Here is a 21,439-nt window from a genome sequence, read left to right as displayed (position 1 = left end):
CTGGGGACGCGCTTCCTGAGCGGGACGCGTTTCCGCCAGACTCGATAGTCGTTAAAATTAATGAGATGTAAATAAAGCGGAGGACTTCCGTTGAGAGGCAAAAACATTCATCGCATCGACGTCAATTCCGCGACGTTCGTCCGCTTCTTTCAATCTTTTCACGATTCCAAAGACGATGCGCGGAACATTAAACGTCCCTCGCGACCAGCATAAATTTCTCGCGTTCTTTCCCCGTGATTCGAAACTCTAACGATCCTTGTCGACGGAAGCGATGGTTGGCCCTAGAGAGAATTTTCCAAAAATTTGTTTATCGTCATCTGTGTAGTTACGATCGATTCTGAAGAGAGCTGTTTAAATAATAACTGTTTACACAGCTGCGCGAATATTTTTGTGATATTTTAGCGTTTTTACTTTTGCTTATTACACGGTTCTATCTTAAATACTACCCTGGTAATTAGTCGATCGTCGTTGCTGGCTCATGGCTTTTCAAACTTTTGAAAAGAACCGACCGCGAAGCGTCGAACTCCTGCCACGAAAACTGTCCAGGTACCGTTCGAAGGAAATCAAACAGCCTTTGAAAAACTTGGAAGTAATCGAGTTCGAAGTATCGAACGTTCGCGACACAGTCTTTCTTCGTGGCTTTAATTAGTCCGGCATTCAGACGAGAAGAAGAGAGCGGAGCGAACGGCAGGATCGGGGTGAGCGAAACGCGATCGTTGGTAGCGCTCGGGTTCGACCCCGAAAATTAATTGCAACCGCGGCCATGAATAATGCTTTGAGTGAAACGCTATCCTGATAAAATATCCTATAATAATCCTGGTCTCGGAAAATTTTCAAAGCCTGTAAGGAACTGTATTGTTAAGGTCGTAATCGATTAAAGTAAATTGGTCAAAAGTTACATTCCATCTAACTTATTTTTTGCAAATATCTGTAGACGTTTACCTTATTAAAAACATTATTTATTTATTGCATATTGTTCATATTATATTTCTCCATCGGTGTTTAATACAAAAACACTACTTCGTAAATAAGAGTAACACAGTTGTAATATAGACATTCGATAAACATAAAAAAATTCGTAAGAAAGCAAGTTTCTTTCTTTATGTATTGCATTTTAGTTTAAAATTAATTTAAAAACGTCCGTGTTTACATTAATTCGTACAATATAATATGTACGTGTAACACTTGAGCAAATATCTTGGAAGAAAAAGTATCATAAATTATAATCAACGATAAAACATCGTCGTATATCGATACTAATATCGATGCGTTGGTTACGTAGTGAAAATCTCGACATCGATACGCTATAAACGAAACTAGCCAAAGTACTCGCGTAGTAGTTGGAAACTCTGCTAATAACTCGGAACGCAAACGATTTGGGGATTAAGAAAGGCAGTAAAGCTTACGAAACAGAAGCAATTAATCGAAGTCAAAGGTAGACGCAAAGTTTCTTGACTGAACATCGTCGAGGTTACAGTACCGTCCGTCGTTTCTTGATATTGTTAAATATCGGAGCCGGGCTTTGATGTTTCGTAATAAGCTGTTTATCGTACGGCAAACACACCGTCGACTCTCTGTCAGATGACTCCGACAGAAACCATCGTCTTTGATGTCGGATGCAGATATTACGCGGAATCCAAATGCACGCGGGCTGAGTTTGTCCCTGGAGAAGGGGGCGGGGATGGGTGGTACACGGGATACCTGTCGTCTGATGGTGAATCTGTCGGGACAGGCGGCGAACTGACGGGTTACGCGAAAAACAGGGGAAGCCAGTTTCGAATTTTATGTTTCCATATTCCCAGCGACGGATTTTATTGCGGGCGCTCCCTTACGAACTGTAACCGAAATTTTCTTCCGAAGATTGCCTGTCTCGCGTCGTGAAAGATTTCGTTCTTCTTGTTGTACTCGGACAGTTTCATTTTTATCGGATTACCAGTCAGGAAAAGAATCATCGACTCGCGTCCGGAGTCTCGGAGTGGTCGTAAAATCAAGCAGAAGAGTTCAGTGATTTGGGCGAGGACCGTTCGAAAGTCGAAATCTTGATGTTGAATCGTCTTTTTATAGCGCGGACAAATTTTTGTCTCGTTTTATTATTTATACTCATTTTGGTTCGGTGCTGCTGAGATATCGATACTACGTTCAACGAACGAATCGTCCGCGTTATTGGTACCATAACTTGGCAAATATTTTCATGCGCTCGATATCGGTTTATTATCTTTTAATATGCAGCTCGTTCGTTACTTTCAGGATGTCTCCCGTGCTGAGTGCAATTTCAGCTTCGGATCAAAAATATTCGCCAATTACCCTTTGCCATGCTCGCAACGGGTTTCCCGTGCAATTTCGTTCGTTTAATGATTCATAGAAACTGGATGCTTCCCTGTAAGGAAACATCTTAAAATTTATACACCGTACTCGTTTGTAAATTCAGTAGTGACTTGTCGAGTATCCGGAGTCTATTAAGGGGGAGGAAATTAGTCTGAAATAAGTATCGGTTTAAATGGAACAATATTTCAAACGTTTCAGCGTTTATTTTTATATAAACGTAAGAAGGAGTGAATATAAATTTCAAATGAATATGAAAATATTTGTGGAAGAAGTCTCTCAGCCTCGTAGTTTACAGAAAATTAAATAGCCTGTATTTTCTATCACATCATAAAGAACAACTAAATAAAATTTTATCTCTATTAGAGGAATATAGTAAAATTTATAAGGACTAAAAGTAGAAATTTTGTATATACTGCTTGTTTCGGGCTTTGTTCTTTATTGTATTCGTTTATGTTGCATAAAACAGTGCCCCATTAGACATTAATTAACTATAATTTTGTTTTCCACTGTTATGTCCACGGTTTCCCCCCTTTCATCGGTTTTTCAGCAAGATTATACGAAATATGTTCGTCCTTGGTGTTAATGTTTTCGCGATCGGTATCGGCCGGTATAACTTCTTCGTCGTCGTATTCCAAAGCTATCTCGATGTCCGGTTCTGCTTTCAGATAGAAGAAATACGGTATTGGCTCAGCTGCGCGTGCACAGTCTCTCAACAAATCATCAGCCTCTTGCCATTCGTTCGGTTTCTGCAAAAATAAAAGTTGCAACGTTCGGATAGACAACATTTCAAAAAACTTGTAACGTAAAGAAAATTTTTCAGTGCGATCAAAAATAAGTAGATGCTTTTCGAATTCGATAAAAAATCGTTCAACATCGACCGAATTAATGTTCGCAGGGAAATTTTATTTAACGAATTCTTCCTCCCTTCGTTTCTCGTTTTCGATAATCGTCATTCATTAATCTTCGGTTTTAATACGAGTCCAAACATCGCGTCGTTCCTAGCGGTAAAACGTCGATACCGAACGAAAACGCGGAACTAAATGTTAAATTGCTCTTAATGTCGGCGATGATGATAAGTCGATTACACTCTCGCAGACTGGTTGGACCAGAGAGATCGAAATCACTCGAAAATAAACGATCGGCTCGGTCGTTTATCGGAGTATACTTTTTGTTCGATAACGGTCGTCGATATTAACGGAGAAGATCGTGAAACCGGGAGGGTAAAATATCAGAAAATATGGAACATTGATCGGATATTTAAAAAAGTTTTCCTCAGATTTATTAAATACTCGACTTTCCAGCTCCCTCGATAAAATGTTTAATTACAGAAATTAGTACACAGACCGTCGATTAAACGAGCAAACTGTTTTTTCTCTTTATCATAAAACCCTTGAAACGAACCAAATTGCTCCTTTGACGAACCGAACTGTATTTCTGTGGGCTGTAAATAAAATAAGAAACAGCGAATAACTGTTCTGTCTAGTATCGAATGGACACGGACGAAAGGTCAGCCCCGCCCGCGTATTTATAAAGCGACAGATAAAAATTATTGCAAGGACTTCTCGAAGGCTGAAAACATTCCGTGTCATTGGATGGTATATTACATAGAGCTCGACCTCTATTTCTGGACATCTGACCGTTAAGTGCTCCTTCCACGTCTCGCAAAAAGCGTCACGGTATTATGCCAACTGTCGCCTTCTCTCCTCGAATATCGCTTCGAGCCCAAAAAGATTTTCAAAACAAAAACCTACCGAATATTAATAACGAGAAACTCAGCGAGCTCGCCGAGTCGCGAAATGAACAATACGAGCTGCAGAGACAGGACGACTGAGAATATGAAACGCAGCCAGAATTTCATATATCTTAGGAAAGTTACAAACGAACAAAGTAAATAGTAAATTTAGATAGAAATTTCTTTTGGGATGTCTCGTACTTCTTCAATGCTTTATAACAGCATTCAGCTCAATTTTGTCGTTGAACAGAGAGAAAGTGTAGAGAGGCAAAGGTGTGCTTATTTGCCATTTAATACGTAACAAATCTTTAGAAATAACGATAATATTATTTCGACTGGACTTATGTTTACTTATTTCAGTAGGTTACTGAAAAAGTATCTAGGATATATGAAGATAAAGATAGATTTTAAAACGTGAAAAGTGAATCGCTCGAAGATAGAAAATATAAGGTAGAGGGTAAAAAAAATTAATCAAGGGTGAAGTGTACTGCAGAGTGTGAATTATTTGAACAATGTAAACTGATCCCTAGATAATTTCCAAAAGTCAATCGAATCGAAGAAACTAAACTCTCCTGGGTCTCTGAAACACCTAAAATCTTTTTAGTTTCTCGTCGAATCGGAATTTAAGGAACCCCGGCATAGAATTTCGCTGTTCCAGACAAATGGTTCTTTGAATCGCATTGAAAGCACCATTACCTCGACTATTTGCTCGATCGTTTCGTTCGAAGGTTCCTCTGCCTTTGACTTCGAGGCACTGGGTGCAACTTCGATGACAGTCGGTGTCTTCGACGGAGACTCCGTGACAGACTCGTCCTCGTCCTCGTCCTCGTCCTTCGATTCTGTCGATTCTCGTTCGGGTGTCTCTGTCGTGGGTGTCGCGACCGAAGGTGATTTTTTGTTTGACATTTTCCGAGACCCTCGTGACTTTTGTGAGTTATTCGCGACTCGCTTGCCCTTTCCTTGCACTATAAACGTGGCCATCACGAATCTGCCTCCAATTACCTTTGTCGCCTGCGACACAGAAATACTCGACACCCTCCTAACAAGAGAACAGAGGGGAAAGTGTGTCGCAAAGTTGTTACCTGATCCGCAGTCTCCCTCCAGTGTTTGTAATAAGATCTATAAATGGTTGCCTCGTGCATGAATTTCTTCAGGAACTCTTGTATCTCCTCCTCGCTCTTGGGTATTGGTATTTTCTGCAGGAAATCGTTATTTTCATCGTGACTTATTCCGTGCAAATAATAAGGGACACAATGTGGGTATTGGTTCGATGTAAAAATAAATTACGGGAATACAACATAATTTTAAATGACAGTGTTATCGTTTACATAATGAATAAACATATGTTTAGTTATTTAGAAATAATTATCCCCAAAGAGAAAATTAGTAGTTGTTTAATGAAACCGTATAACATTTTTGTCTTATTTGTAGTCATTGAATGTGTTTGCTTTGTTCTATAACACATTTCTTACTTCGAATTCCTCCTTTTCAACCTCCTCTTCCTTGTCTGAACACTGCCATGGCATTCCAATCGGCCAACTCGTCAACGATTCCATTTCTTAGCGACAAAATCATTGCTTTAGAAAATTTAAATTACAACTTTTGACGATACCGTAGAATCTCCATTATCCCAACTCATTAGAAAGACACGTTTATTCGGATAATAGAATACTTTCTTTACATTGATTAATTTATAAGTTAAATCAGATGATCATTTTATAAAACAAAAATAAAATGAATAAGAGTAAAGATTATACTACCAAATTGGAGGAATTCCTTTTACCTGGTGTCAAAGTGACCTTAGATGCATCTGATTGCTCCATTGGAACATCGCCATTATTGGAAGCAGCGCGATTATTTTCATTGTCAGCACGATTATCCTCATTGTCAGCACGATTATCCTCATCGTCAGCACGATTATCCTTATTTTTAGCGATTTCGGTCGAGTCTTCGTTCCCTAGCGCGTCTACGTAGACGCTGGAACTAACTGTTGCTTCTACAAAAGATTCTTGACTCAATTTTGACCGCTCGTCAGACGTTTTTGTTCTCGGTAACTAATCGTGGCATCTAATTGCGCGTCTATCATCGTCGTACCAGGGAGATTCGACGACGTTTTTTCACGCTCCCGAGAGAACGTTCGCGTCTTAATTAAATCGCGACGAGAACAAACTTCATCGACCAGTTCGACGTCGCGACAGAACTTCGACGCTTCTCCCCGTCGTTTCCAGCGAGCGAAACGCAAGGAACGAAGAAAACTTTTGCTCCTTCGAATCAGTTTATCGCTACCGTCCGCACGGGATTCGGTGTATTAGTGTCGTGGAAATGAAATTAATTATTAAACGGAAAAACTCTTGGACGAAGCAAACGTCGGACGCATTTTTCTCGCGCTGTCGTGATGTCATAAAAGCTGTTCATACTTTTAGATTCATTTCACGAAAAGTGTTATTACTCTTTCTCCCTTTTTCTCTTAGTCTATGTTATGTCGTTCAGGAAAGAGCGATCGGTTCGAACGAAATTACGCTCTTCTCACCTGTAGAATCGATGGAGTCGCTGGTAGGGTTCTCTGGCTGACTAGAAACTTTCGTTGGCTTATCATCTTCCTGAAAATAAAAAGCAGTGTTGGCTGTCGTCATCTTTTTGCACGGGAAACTGTAGCCTCTTGGCTGACAATGAAAATAATCAGCGTGAACGCTGTATGAAAGAAGAGTAACGAATTTGAACTATTTCCTACTTTTTCAATCGTCTACAGAGGATTAAATACGTTTAAGTAATTGGGTAAAAAGACGAAACCGTTACGAAATGATTTTTTGCGCCAAAATACGCAGCATGACGTTGAAAGTTTGACTAAAGCAAACAGGATGGCGGACGATTAATGCATATTAAAATTAAAATTATATTTGCGTCGCTTATCGGCTGCGATGGCTGGCGTGAGACACGAGGAACGTGAGACTGCAGTCATTGCGCGGAATGCATAAATCGGCTCGCTCGACAGTGCGCAATTTCGCGGTAAATACACTTTTTCGATTATGCAGTCGTGCAATCGCAACTGGGTGGTGCTAACATCTGCGTACCCTGGCCCGACCAAAAATTTGCAAGGCTGTTTGCAAAATTTCAGCACTGGGTTTTCAAAATTAAAACTAAAAATACGTGTCGTGCGAGAAAACTTGCATAATTCGAACGAACTAAGAAAATCGTTCCCCTATATCACATTTTCATTCTCGTTACTGATATTCATGTCACCGTAATTAAACTAGCATAGTACACGAACAAAACTTAATGCCTTTATTTCTATCGTCGATTTATAGATTAAATATTTTATATAGAATTCATAGTTTCATTCTTCATTTCTAAATCGTTGATTCAAGTTAAATCCATTAAACTTTACGTATCTGTGACGACGCTTGCCACATTCGCCAACAGAGGGCTACTTGTACCTTTCTCGCGAGCGCTCGAGCGACCATCGGATGTCCCGGCGACACGGATGATCGATTTCAGTAGAGTGATCGGTTATCGTAAAGTTCTCCCCGAAACTGAACAGTCTTGCCTCGCCTATTAATAGGGATGATGGAGGTTCTACTATAATGCGATACAAAAGTTTGTCGAAGGAAATTTTATTCGTTCGCTGTTAGGGGGTGCCGTTTCCCCCCGATCCAACGAGAAACTAATCTTCCCGGCTACCACAATTTTTCCAATTTCCGTCGACATCGGGGAAACTTAATCTCCGAGGCATCGAAGTCTTCCTACTGTTTCTAACGCGAGAAACTTAATTCCCGGGAAGTTTTCTCGCTATCAAGTTCGCTCGACGCCCGGTGAACATGATTTACACAGGTCGCTGGGAATAGCCGTTGTTCCGTAGCATCCGGCTGGTTAACCTTGAACACCGCGGCGCAAGCATGTTTCGTTGTTCCGGGGCGCAACTCAGGTGTCGGTTCGGCGGACCTACGTGGTGTATGTTTCGGTCCGCCAGCGAAGATTTATACGCGACGACCGCATAGTTCAGTGACGAGGGAACGATTTAAATCTCTCCGTCGCCGTGCACCGTCGGCGTCATGAGTGACTTACTACATCGAAAATTGAAAAAAAAGACGGCCGGAAAAAAAGGGAAGAAAAGAAGGGAAGAAAAGAAGTGACGTCACGGTGAAAATGTCAACCGCACGACGCGTGGCGTCGTCGTTTCGCGACGGCGGTCAACCTTGAAGCGGAAGATTAATCGAGCAACCACGATATACAGAGCGTATCCCAACACGTGGAAAACCACTTCATCGGTCGATTACGGTAAATAAAGCAACGAAAAAGGTTTATAGAAATGCGTGTCCTGTTCTCCTTTTCTAGATGACTCTTTCAAATATTCAAAATACATTTTTAGAAGCATCGAAAAGGCTGATAGTGAAACAAAGACCTCAATTATATTATATTTATATAGGGTTAATGTGTCACGCGTAGGTTTTACTGATTGTAAGTGCATTAACTTCACAGTCTCATCGACTGTGTAATAGACTGGTGTCCAATAGACTGGTCTCTGACCAGGACTGTCTAAACTGTCCATCGCGACCTCGACTCCGAGGATACTACACCCTTAACCTAATAGAAGGGGAGAGAAAAAGAGACAGGTTAATAAAATGGAAAAACAAAACTGGAAAATATTTACAAGGTATGCATAGTCTGCCCTATATCTCGTCTGTGGTGCAAGCAAAATCTACCAAGTGGTCTTCAAGCGGATCTCGATCGAAACACTCGCGCTATACCTTCTTCATCGGGTAATTGTGAAAACAGGGCACGCTCTTGTTAGACCGTACGACAGAATAGATGGCACGCGTTGTGAAGTACTCTGTATTTTCAGAAAACGCAAAGTCCTTCGTTAAATGTCAATATCTGGGACGAACATCTCGTTTCCATCACGCGTCCCGAGCCGTCGTCTCGTCAGACAGCCGCACTTCAATAGAAACGCGACAGCTGAACTTGTAATTTACAATGAAATTCCAGGTTCGCCGTAGCGGAGGCATGTCGTCTGCGGCTCCATTCAGGGCAGGTACGCTTTTACGGGAGTAAGATACAATATTTACGGTGGGCTCGTAACACGTATCGCGTGCTCATTGTTAGAAGTCCTTTGTTAACGATTGCTGGGCGCGTGCAGCGTAGAACCGATCCTCTCGACGGTTTTGAGGACTGCACGCGCGAGAGCAACCGAACGTTATCTCTGGCGGTACGAAATTATCGAAAAGCAATATCGGGACGAACCGATGGGCGGCTGTTCGTCGATCCAGCGAGCATGATAAGTCGATGACGCTTTGATATGGCCACGGGAGCCGTGTTACCAATTCGGAACAAAGTCGCGATGCTCTTACAATGCCGTCGTTACGCGAACATATCGACGTCGTTAAACTTAATTCGGGCCGCCGGGACTTCGAACCGAACTTCTAAACGCAATTTACTCGATCGTTACATCGGCTAGATTCGATCTCGCATTCCTTCCATCCATGATATTCGACGCTGTAAAGGAACGAGACCCAGAATTGGTCATTTCTGTCGGGCAAATTTTTATTTCGCGTCTGTACGCTCGATTCTCTTTTTACACGGTGCTGAAACTTGAAATATGGATTTAGCACCTCGAGAAGAACAAAATTTGCCTGTGGAAGTATACTCGTAAAACGATTCGTTCGATAGATATTTATGAGAATGTGTAGCTTCGAAGTAATTCCAGTTTTTCCTCTTTGTTGCTTTGGATGAAGGGTGATGTTAAATATTTGGTTCAAAATTGTAGACTGTAATTTTTTATTTTATCGATGAAGCTACAACAGGAACCAATAGAAAAATCGATAAGGGAATCCGGAATAATGAAAGTACTGTAGAGAATATGGGCACTCTAGAGAATATGGGCAATATTGTTTAAATGCTTTGAATATTGCGACAGGGAATTTTTTTATTTTTTTTCGTTACGTTATTTTCTTGTTACTATCTTCTCGTTTAGCTCGGATATCCATACATTTTCTAAACGATCGACAGAAGACGAGGATCAATTTTTAGTCACTTTAATTGAATAAGTTGTACTTGATGTGTTTCGATGTACAACTTTCCAATCACGTCAGAATTAAACAGTTATTGTTATCCGATTCCTTAGGATGTTGAGATGCATGATATATGAACCATTTTCGTACGTAATTTCAGAAAAATCGTTATTGATATTTCGACGCATCATTGTGGTAAACTTTGGGGAGCTATATTACTTATTGTACAATTAGTGTTACGATATTACGATGTCATGTAGAGGTGAAATGCAGGAGATGGTTCCTGCTTGATCTACCGCAATTTAATGCGGACTAAATAGGTTTCGTCATAACACAATTTTACCTCACATTATAACTGTTCTGTGTAATCGTGACAATAGACTGTGGATGTTCATGCGAGTAAAATAGGTCAGTATGAACAGATGAATATGTCAGATACGAAGGTACAAGACGCGGTGTCTCGCTAAACGTAGCGTCGGGTTAGCCCATAAATCCCTGCGTAGTTTGCAAAATTTACAGAACACAATGAAACAACTCGTTTAAATTAACAATTTTTTCATCAAATCAACCTCGGAAGAGAAATATTGAGAATGTATATCTTGGACTTCATTTCTGTTTCGAAATTCGTTTTCTTTTAAAACATTCTATAGACTCCAAAAAGAATAGTAAACGTTTAGAGCGAACAGAGAAGAAGGAAGGATGAAACCATTCAGTTAAAGTCAGCAAACATTTTGTTCGTTCGAACTAAACAAATTTTAAAAAATAAATAAAAAGGGAAATGACTTCTAACGTAAAGAACACGAATTTATGGTGTAAACAGTAATATAAATGCTCAGGAACGTGTGAACTAATTTGATATTATTAAACAAGAGACCTAATTTATTTTCCATTTTCAATTTACTTTCCCATCAAGAATTATTTCCCTTGATGCTGTTATTTCATTCTGCCAGACATACATTATTTATTTAATTACTAATGCATTTATTGCAGATCCATTATAATATTGCAAGTACAAAATAAACGTACCTAAAGTAAAATAAACGAGTAATGTATTGTACATAGGAGGCAAATGTAATTAATATACCGCTTTTGAACGTACTTCAACTTTGCATGCTTTGAAAATGTGTAATATGGGCGAAAATTATTATGGTAATATTACATTATAAACTTTGTTCATTTAAACATTTTAATTATAATTTATATCTAATAAACGATGATTAATTTCCTTATATTAGCTATTATGATATCACGATGTTCATCGGATACAATGAATGTACAAGTGGATCAGTAATTAGTTCTATCGAATCAATTAATTGCATTCCCACCGACTTTATTTGGTAGTCGAATATTATTTGGAAACGTGTAGAATATTCAAGAATTTACTGAACAATATCGATTTTACGAAAAAAAGAATCATACAAAATGAAAGAAATATTTTTACAATTTTTTGGTACTACTTACAACAGCTTTTATTTTTGTATTTTCAATAGTTAGAAGAAACCGTGTACTAAGAATTGTATCTCAAGCAGTCGTGTGTAGCAGGTCCCTTAGAATTCTCAAATAATTTTAAATATTCTGTATAATTCTGAGCACGTGTGTTCATAACCACGAGCGGCTTGCATTTAAATTTAGCTCAGCCATTTACGAGATGTGCTTATAATATTTTATCAAATCTTGTAATATGTTCCACGATAATACTAATTTTATATGTTCTGATCTACAAATCATGTTATTTGTTTCCATGATTATAGTTCGTCTAAACTGAGGGCAATAAGGATAGCCTCGATGTATCCTTGTGCATTGTAGAGAATTTTAAAATATAAGTTTTATTTTTTTAATTTATATTTTTATCGTATCCCCGAATTGCTTAGCAATCACCCATTAAAATTTTCACTTTCTACCGGGCATTTTTAGGCATAAATATCCCAGAATAAAACAATCACTTAACGATTGTTACGCAAAACAAAACTTACCTTCTTCTCGAGACTGGCATCCTCCATTGCCTCCAACTGTTTCGCGATCCTTACGACGAGATCGATGTGAGCACGTAACCATTTCTGCCATTCGTCGGCAATATTACCGATTTGCGACAGCCAAACCGACCAAACGCGCAGCATTTCCGATGGCACAGCGTACAGTCGCTCCATAGACTTCACCACCTCCCTGCCATTTCAATATGTATGGTCATTTCAATTTTTCTACCGTGGTGTTTGCAAATAAAACCGAATTTTTGTTATCCAGGAAAATTCTGTACACTCTGCAATATTATTCTATTACGTGTAGCAAATATTTTCGAAGATATCAATGTTTCATAAGTTCGAAGAGGAAGGTACCATTCAGAAATGTGTAAACGATTGAACAAAGATTTCAAATCATTCTGAAAAAATTATACCCCCGAAATCCTACGCACTTTCGAGAAAAAAATTCGTGTAAAACTACCCTTTATATCATTGAAACGAAGTATTGAGCTTGAAGATTTTGCCGATTACAATTATCAGCACTTTCAACGCCGTCCGTACTACCGAGGAAGGATACTTGAACGACCCAATCGCGACTCCAAGTACTATTACAAGTAAGGACGTTTTCTCTTGGGTCTCTTCTATCTGGTTGAGTCTATAATCTATCAGAAACTCAACCAGGGTCAAGATCTGGGATAAAATCGACCAGAAGATTTCTGCAACCTAACATCCAACCCATGAAAGAGCTTCTCTATTTCCGACTCATTGTTCACAAGATTGCAAAATATTTTTCATAAAAAAAAAAAAACTAGGTGGAGTTGGGTAAAACTATAACTTTATTAGGACCCATCCAAACAATCCAAAACAATATGGTCGAAATAAAAAATTATAGTAACAGTAATGTCGTCTTCGTCAATGATGTTTAACCCCTAGGGATATTCTACCAATTGGGAATCGGAACATCATACGTGCATTTGTAATAGTACGGGCAAGTTTCATACTGCCGAATGTACACCCTAGGGGCAAGCATCTGAACTCTGCACGGGTAGAAACGTATCCAGTTTCAGCAACTAGAAACTCACCAATCAGCCAACAACAACATTAACGTAATACGCAAACTTACATCGTGAGATAGAATATCTAGAACCGTAAAGCAGACGCGTAAAATTCAATTAGAACTCGATTAGAACTCGCAGGGAATACTCATAAGAACGCATTAAGAAACTCAAATAGAACTTGGAACCCATTTGCAACATCGAGAGTACCCCTTACACGCAATTAGGCGCGTAAATGCACATGCATGTATAATTTTACTCCCACTCGTATTCGTATGCTATAACGGTAATTCACTGTAAATGAAAAGAAACTTGGGTTTCTTTTGTGGTACTTCTATTTACGTAGTTTTGTTTCTTGTGAATTATTTCCATTTACTTCTACCAAATGTTGTTTATCACGCGTTTTGTGCGTATCAGTTATTATACGAAACCCATAATTCTATAAAAATCGTGTAATTTCGAATCGTTTTAACGTTAGAATGCAATTAATCTAATCTAACTTGTGAATGGAGCGATGTTCATTGTTAGTTGGGGCTAGCATTTGACGTGATCGTACAAGACGTTTGAACAAAAGACGCCACGGTATTCTACGTAGGGTTCAAACAGACGATGTTTGTTTAAACTGCACCGCGGCGGCTCGCATAGAGAACAGGCTGGCGCGTACTCGCGCAATTAAAAATAAAGGGTCTACGAAACGCGCTTATTTAACCCCGCTTTTAATTCCGCCTCCCTTAATTTATTTAGTAGCACTGCACGAGCACGTAGTTAAATTATTTTCAGTTTCTGAAAAACCAGAGGTATTTGAAATAAACGTTTCCCGTAGTGGTGTATTGTGGAAAATTACTAATACTCGTAAATACGTCAAAATTTTATAGATTCAAGGAAGCAAGAATTTGCGAAGACTTTCTAAGCGAAACTCGCGAATGTAAACGATGTCGTTTATTTGAGTAATTTTCAATAAAACAGAATCAGTTATAGGGTAACAAACTTAATTCGTTAAATTTGATCGTGTATGCAACAAGTTCTCGAACAGTAGTGTGTTTAAACAATGAATGAATATATTGCTATTTGTGAGAAAGGATTGCACAAACTTAACAATGACTATAATTAAAATTTCTATATAATCCTTTGTTTGAGAATTGTAAATTAAAGTAGTAGTTTGCATTTGGGACACACGTTACAATGAACGCTTTGTACACACAGATTCACCAGATCTGTATAACGCGCTATTCCATTTAATAATGATAGTAACGTGTCTTTATTGTACTGAATAAAACAGAATACAATGCTAAGCAAATAAACGAGGCCAAAATGCAATTGTGGCTTAGCCATAATTACGGTGCAGTATGGAGATATAACAGTAAACTTATGCAAACCAAATTTTTAGCCCAACGGCAATTAACGAACAGAGATTTATTTTAAAAATCTGTTAAAATGATTTATACTTTACATTAAATAGTAGCGAATAAGTTTTGATATACAATGGTCCCTCGATTATTTGATCTATTTTCTAAACTAGGAAGGTGTCTACGCATGTAGAAAATTTCATCGAAATATATCTAACCGTTTACGCAAACAAACAGACAGATGGCGAAACAAAATTTCTGGAAATACATTTTTTGGGTGAAACTCAAAATAATCGAAAGTTCGAAGGAAAATCAAAATTCTAAACACACCTACATTTACAGATTTATTTGTACGATAGATTGCAGGTGGAAGTCGTATGCAAGTTCGGCTGTTGCGTGGTTAATGAAGAAAAATTACACGAGGATCGAAATTAAGGAAACAAGCGATGATCTAAGAAAATGAACGACAATATTTGGAAACGCGTCAAAAAGGAACGAATAAATAAGTCATCCACACGTTCACGGTTAGTTACGAGTGGGTGGTGGAAATCCGAAGGCGTTCTCGTGGATAGGAATGTACATACCACGCAACAAAAATGATCTAAATATATCATAGAACTATTTTTAGCGAAGATTTTGATACGTAGCACGTAGTCTCAAGCTTTCTTGCACTCGCAGAAACATCGAAAAAAATAATGAAACGAATCGTGTCGTGGAGGAAGAATAAAGACCACGATGGATTACAACGTGGATCACGTCTAGGGTCCGATGTAGACATATTGGACATTCCAAATTCACTATTTGTAATAGTAATTAAAAGAAAAAACACACAAAATACAGAACAAACGTATGTGATCACTGTCTGATAAAAGTTTACGAGTTTAATTATTATTCTTAAAAAGAAATTTTACTGTTTTCGTATAAGCAAATATAAAATTTCAATTAATGTACTAAATGTTTTTCCCTTAATCCGAGTAAGTTAAATAAGATGTTAAACAATCTATTTATTGAAGTAACCGGTGTAATATAATCGTGTTTCTCTATCCCATGGACGAATCTCAAGCATTTATCCCGTCTATTTACGTAAACTATGGCCCTGTAAACTTGTATAGGTCTGTCGAAAACGCGCCCAAAACTCTGACGTTGTTCGACGATCTCTTTCCTCGCGAATAATTTTCCGCGAGGAACGAATCTGTCGAAAGACTTGACGAAGATCAAAGTAAATACGGCGAACGTGCGCGAAGCATTCTGGCACGGAATCGCGCATTGTTTATTATTTCGTCACGTTCAGCGCGGATTTCTCTGGTAAGCTCTATTTACAAAGCAAGAAGAAGCATAATTTTACAATGTATGGAATATAGAACAAAGTAAAAATAAAATTTGTCTTGCGATAAAATTCGAAAGAGACGTAAAAATCATGCTCTGGCTCCTATTAGAAACATTTTAAATGATCTTTATTAGAACACTATTAAAGCGTTTCTGACTTCAGGTTTTTAAGGAAAAATTTAGAAATGAAAAAGTTGTGTGTGTACGAGGAGTCCCGTTTAAAGTTTCGTGCTGAAGTATCTCCTAAACTACAGTTCGTTTAAAAAATTTCGATACCATTCTTTCGTATCACAGTTGGCCCAAAATTACATGACACAAAGCAAATGGAATTCTCACGCCGTTCGTATACTTTCTTATCGTGATTTCCCATTTTTCCGTCGGTATTCGCATTCGAAGGTTTTCTCACCCTCGGGTCGCTATCGATCGATGTTCGTTCATTTTTAAATCTGCCATGACCATTTGTAAACTTTCGAACGCTTCATAGTAATATCCCCGAATGCCGTCTGAATCATTTGGAACGGGCCTGCGTCACTCTTTCCAACTTTGAAACTAAATTCTCTGCGTATTCTCTGTTCCTGAAGGTCCATTAAGAGATCTCGTTAAACAAAAGACGGCCAATTTCTGAATTTTGAATTTCTTCGTTATTTCTGTCCCGATTTACGAAACGGTACACCCCCACTGTGTTGGTATTCTCGTATTTTTTCGACGAATAGACTTTCTGGACATCGATCGCATTGAAAGTTTCGCCCTGCGAGCAATAGTTTTCACGTAGGTTTTTCACCCCGAACTCGAGGACTGTTTTCTTTCGATATGGACGATCGTTGTTAGTAAAAATATACGACATCGCATATTTTTTTAAGAACCACGTCGTACGGAGAATTACATTTCGACGTATTATCTCGTTATGGGATTCGGACGTCGCGAGAAATAAATTTCCTCGGGTTCGCCGCGAGACGATGGTTCTTCCCGTCGCTGTTGCAACTTCTTTCGCGAGAATCGATCGATGAAAATTCTCGAACGGAATCGCGTAAATTGGAAAAAAAATCCCAGAAAAGCATCAGCAACGCCCGCGCGGTTTTTCTATTTCCCTCGCGGCCTCGATTTGTGCGTCATTCAACCTACACCTTGGACTAAAATTACGGATCGGCGATCATCAAACTATTTCGAGATCGGATCCACGGGCATGGACGCGCGCACGCGGGTCACTTTTCTCTCGCCGGCGTTTTTCTAGCCGACCAATTTCGAGATCCATGAATACGAAACTAAACGGACGCGATTTATGCGCGCCACGGTCTGTGTTTACATTTCCACATACGTTCCCTGATAACTTCCTGTCTACGTAAATAAATAATAGCGCGGAATGTTTTTCTCGCGCGCTCCAATGTGCTTTTCGGATAAAATTCGCGATCATGAACAACGGCGTCACTTACACTCGAGCTTCGACGGTCTTGATTGCCTCCGCCTCGTGCTGCGACAATTCCTGCTCCACCTGTTGACAAATGACGACGTTAATTTCAGGCAAATTATGTTAGAACTTTATTAAGACGCGTCACGGTAGTCGAAAATCGCGAAAGACCAAAAATATCTTTCCTGAATTTCAAATTAAATGTTTCTTAAAATTTATTGAGAATTTCTAGCTCGTAATTGAATCGATAATATTCGTATTCTAATATATTGACAAAACATTATTTATATCGTATTTGAAGACAAATTCAAAAATCGATACGAAAGCATTAAAGGTATAATTGTAAGACTCAAGCAGGATCGATAAACTTCGAAAGTTATAAACGGAGATATTAAAAAATTTTAGCCCGTTGTGTACGAACAAACGATCGAGGTCAGCCGCAATCCACGATCCATTACATGGACTGTTTAGAAGTTCGAAAACGTTATTATCTTCGATGCGACGTAATACAAAGTACAAAAGTAAACTGTATCCCGCCATTTGTCAGCTGCTTTCCACAACCTAAACCTCCAACTTTGGTCAAACATAACTTACAAGGAACATCGGCAAAGTACCCATCCCCTGATTTTGATGAAACTTTGCTGGCTTGTAGGGCAGCCAAATATAAGGGACATGTATTTTCTTTCAGCAGCGATAACTCAAATTTAAGGGACTTGTCTTCAAAGTTACGATCTTCTGATATCTTCGTATATGTATACAAAGAATTGTTTTAAACAAATTCTATTAGACCTCTTTGAGTTAAGTAGAAACACTAATTCAAATGTTCTTGAAAAGGATCACGTTCAAATCCATGAGATGGTATGTTTTCACTTTGTATAAATTTTTCTTCAAAAAATATTCTTGTATTTTTAATAGTTACCAAGGTAGAATTATGGTATGAATCTTTCGAGGGTCGTTTCTCCCTACAAACTTAACTTCTTGCCACACTACAAGCTTTTAAAGTCTCATCAGCGTCGGTTCCAGATGTTCCTTGTAAGTGTCGCTTAAACGTTATATTTTTTTCCGGTGTAACTGCAGGATGTATTTTAACGGAAAAATAGCGTGTTCGTGTTACTCAAAGAAGGGTCCGTGTACGTGGAAATAAATTGGAAATAACAGAGTCGACATCCTGGCCAGAATTTTGGTATTTTTGTCCACTGTGCGTCGCGACGGAGCAAATAAATAACATTTAGAAAAAGATTCGGAATATATGCGGCGATCGGACCGATAAGTTTCGGTCGTGTAGCGGAATTTATGGTCCATTGGGTCAACAATATTACGGATCGCACGCGTACGCTGAATGAACTTGGGTCAGCGTGTATCGCTAGATTAATGATTATTGGTCTGCCAATTCGTGATGTGTGGATAATTAAGTCCTGATGTTATTAACGATTAGAGGGCCCGTAAGTCGCGAGATGAACGATCAATGATATCAATAACCACGTAATGAAGCTTTCGATGATCGTGATCGAGAACATAATAGCTACAAATGGTACTGGGAAGCTTGCTAATGTTCAAAGCGAATTTCACTCTTCAACAACGATGACCAGACGAGTATTTATCGGGTCTTAACTGTCTATGATCGAGTCATGAGTTATCGCGTTATACAGAAAATTATCTTCGTAGCACGACCTTTGAAAGAAAGTATTTTATGAGTAATGACAATTTTTTACATTAGAAAATAATATATTAACATACTTTGTTACCAAATTGTAATTATATAGAATTCTTCAAAATGAATTACTAATCTCTGATCTCGTACACATAATTATTTTAGTACGAATAGTACGATCTTCAAAAATCCACCGACGTTGTCTTTTATCTGATTGGTTGACAAATCCTCCCGCCTTGAACGATTACATTACAAAATGTCTCGACAGGAGAAAACCTAGCTTACGTTAGGGGTTTTCTAGAAAAGTCGATTAACCCTCGAACTAAGCAGTGCAATATCGTCGAGCGAACTTATGGTCAATCCTGACTCCTAATAAATTTATTTCCATATTCATTCCAGAAGTAAATTTTGCGTCTCAATTTCCGTGTTACCGTTACATTAATATATTTCGAAATTGTTTTCCCCCAAGATAGAAAGTATCGTTCGTTTTAAAGATCGAGAAGCGATCCAAACATTCGAGCGTGAAAATAAATATAAAATGTCGCGATATTAAGCGGACCTTCGGAGTTTACGGAATGTAAAAACGGTTCGTGCAACACGCAACACCACGCATGATAATTAGGAGCGAATAATCGCGCCACGACCCGAGCATTACGAGAGATTCCACAGAGAGAAGGAAGAAGGTAACTGCTGAAAGTAGAATTTACACGGGCAGAGGACAATAGTACAATCGATGGGAAACCTACACAAATAAAAAGCAAACGGTGAGACTTGAGATGTTATCGAAAGCGTAGGCAGACAGAACACGAAACCGCAAACTACCGTAAATATCAGGATGTGGTTAATCCTGACAATACGATAGATAAAACACTGTTTTTAAAGTACAACTGTATTAAATGCTTGCTCCATTGCTCTTTAACACGCACCTGCATTCTTACAGACTGATTCTTTCAACGAACAAAAAACTCGTTAACTCTTTGTTCCACCTAGTTTTATGTAAAAACAGTGTCGACAAGGAAATTCATCCATATACATTTATGAAGAAACCTTTCCTTGCTCTTCTTTTATTAAAAAAAAAATTATTCAAAAATATTATACTAAAGTATATTTTTATACTTTACTTCTTTTTCCTACGTTCTTCTTATTTTGTCATATTTTATTGTATTCTTATAGTACTGTGTTCAAGATTAATCTGTATTTATTGTTGCTACACATTAACCTTGATATTATCTTTTATTCCATACTTGATTTTCTTGCTCCAAAGAAATGTATTATTATTATCATTATTCGATTTAATCGATGAGCAAGAACAGAGAATATTTGTGGAATTCATAAAAATCAATTTGCTATAGTCGTTCGGATAACTCATGCTCTGGTGTGGATACATGAGATGTTACAACAGTCCAAGAATTCCAATTTAAGGTGTCTCTTGGGGATGTCATTAGTACGACGATTTGCAAGATTGTCAGACGTAAAGTGTCTCCGAGTAGAGAGCACGAAATGCCCTTCTCCGCAATAAATTGGTACATAAAGCCGCGTTCAAGTATGAATTATGCTGCCAGGACGTAAAACCAGCACTGACGATATTATGATTTGCTTTGAACTATTGTATATCCAGTGTACAAACAGCGAATCAAAAACTTTAGCAGGTTTCAAAGTTGCAAATAAACTGTTAAACTTAAAAATTCTTTAAAACTCCTTAATCGGTCGAGAAGCTTAAAAGTGAGAAGTGGTGATTTCATACTTAATTACTTGCAAAATTGATGCAAGGGTTATATCAATATTGATTCAATCATTTGTGAACATCGTGTTTACACGTTTACGCGACCTTTACATACTTAAATAAAAATTAAAAGCGGGACTCTTGTCATTTATCTTGCAATTCCTCGTACTTTGATTAGGCGCGAGACACGCGATAAATTCGAAAATTGAAATATGAAGGAATGTCTTTTTAATAGCCAAATAGACGAACATATTTTGTAGTCTACGTTATTTTTTCGCGTGTTAGCCACGGACCAAACAAGGAAAAGGACGACACGCTAACCATAGAACATTGATTGTAGGTCTGCGCCGTGGCGCTTAGAAGTTTCCAGGTTTGCGCCGATACCTCCTTGATCCAAAGATCACGAACGTGAACTCCCCCATCGTACAACTACCAGGAGACTATTGGAGTCGGAATAACTAGTCTTCTCATCGTTATCCAAGTCACAAAGGGACGTGTCCCGGAAGATTCGGCAGATTTTAGTCGGCGCAAGGAACTTTCCTCTTGGATCACTCTTGCTGCTATATATCCTGGTACAACCACGGATAGAATCTTTAGCCAACCATCGAACAGTGAATAGATCGATAAGAGTGGTAGCATTTGTAACATTGTACAAAACCACGAAGTTATTGTTTCTTATTATCATTCCACTTTTGTGTAGAAAAATGGGCAAGAAATGACAGGAATTGCCTCGATGAACGAATCGTTACCGTATCGTTTTGACAAGAAACAATGAATTTTGTATAAAAATAGTGGACCACTTATTGGTTGACAGTTACATTCCAGACGAATGGAAAATAGATTGGATCATGACGAGACGCACATGTTTCGATAACAGTTAGCTGCCAAACACGGAATCGGGGAATTTAGTAAA

The 21,439-nt window shown here is 38.5% G+C and overlaps 1 protein-coding gene across 1 annotated transcript; it reads right to left on the bottom strand.

The window, feature by feature from the left end:
* Positions 1 to 1,145: 1,145 nt before the first annotated feature.
* On the bottom strand, positions 1,146 to 20,943 carry LOC143347521 (uncharacterized). Its single transcript, XM_076776741.1, has 9 exons — positions 20,848 to 20,943; positions 17,178 to 17,236; positions 12,036 to 12,225; positions 6,588 to 6,657; positions 5,841 to 6,053; positions 5,530 to 5,615; positions 5,140 to 5,253; positions 4,754 to 5,068; positions 1,146 to 3,071 (listed from the first exon to the last, which is right to left on the bottom strand). The coding sequence occupies exons 1-9, from the start codon at positions 20,848 to 20,850 to the stop codon at positions 2,835 to 2,837; spliced, it is 1,287 nt and encodes a 428-aa protein (XP_076632856.1). The 5' UTR covers positions 20,851 to 20,943; the 3' UTR covers positions 1,146 to 2,834.
* Positions 20,944 to 21,439: the final 496 nt, after the last annotated feature.

This window comes from Colletes latitarsis, chromosome 11 (genome assembly GCF_051014445.1).
Source record: "Colletes latitarsis isolate SP2378_abdomen chromosome 11, iyColLati1, whole genome shotgun sequence".
NCBI classification, from domain to species: domain Eukaryota; kingdom Metazoa; phylum Arthropoda; class Insecta; order Hymenoptera; family Colletidae; genus Colletes; species Colletes latitarsis.
This window is presented reverse-complemented; position numbering and strand designations above follow the sequence as displayed.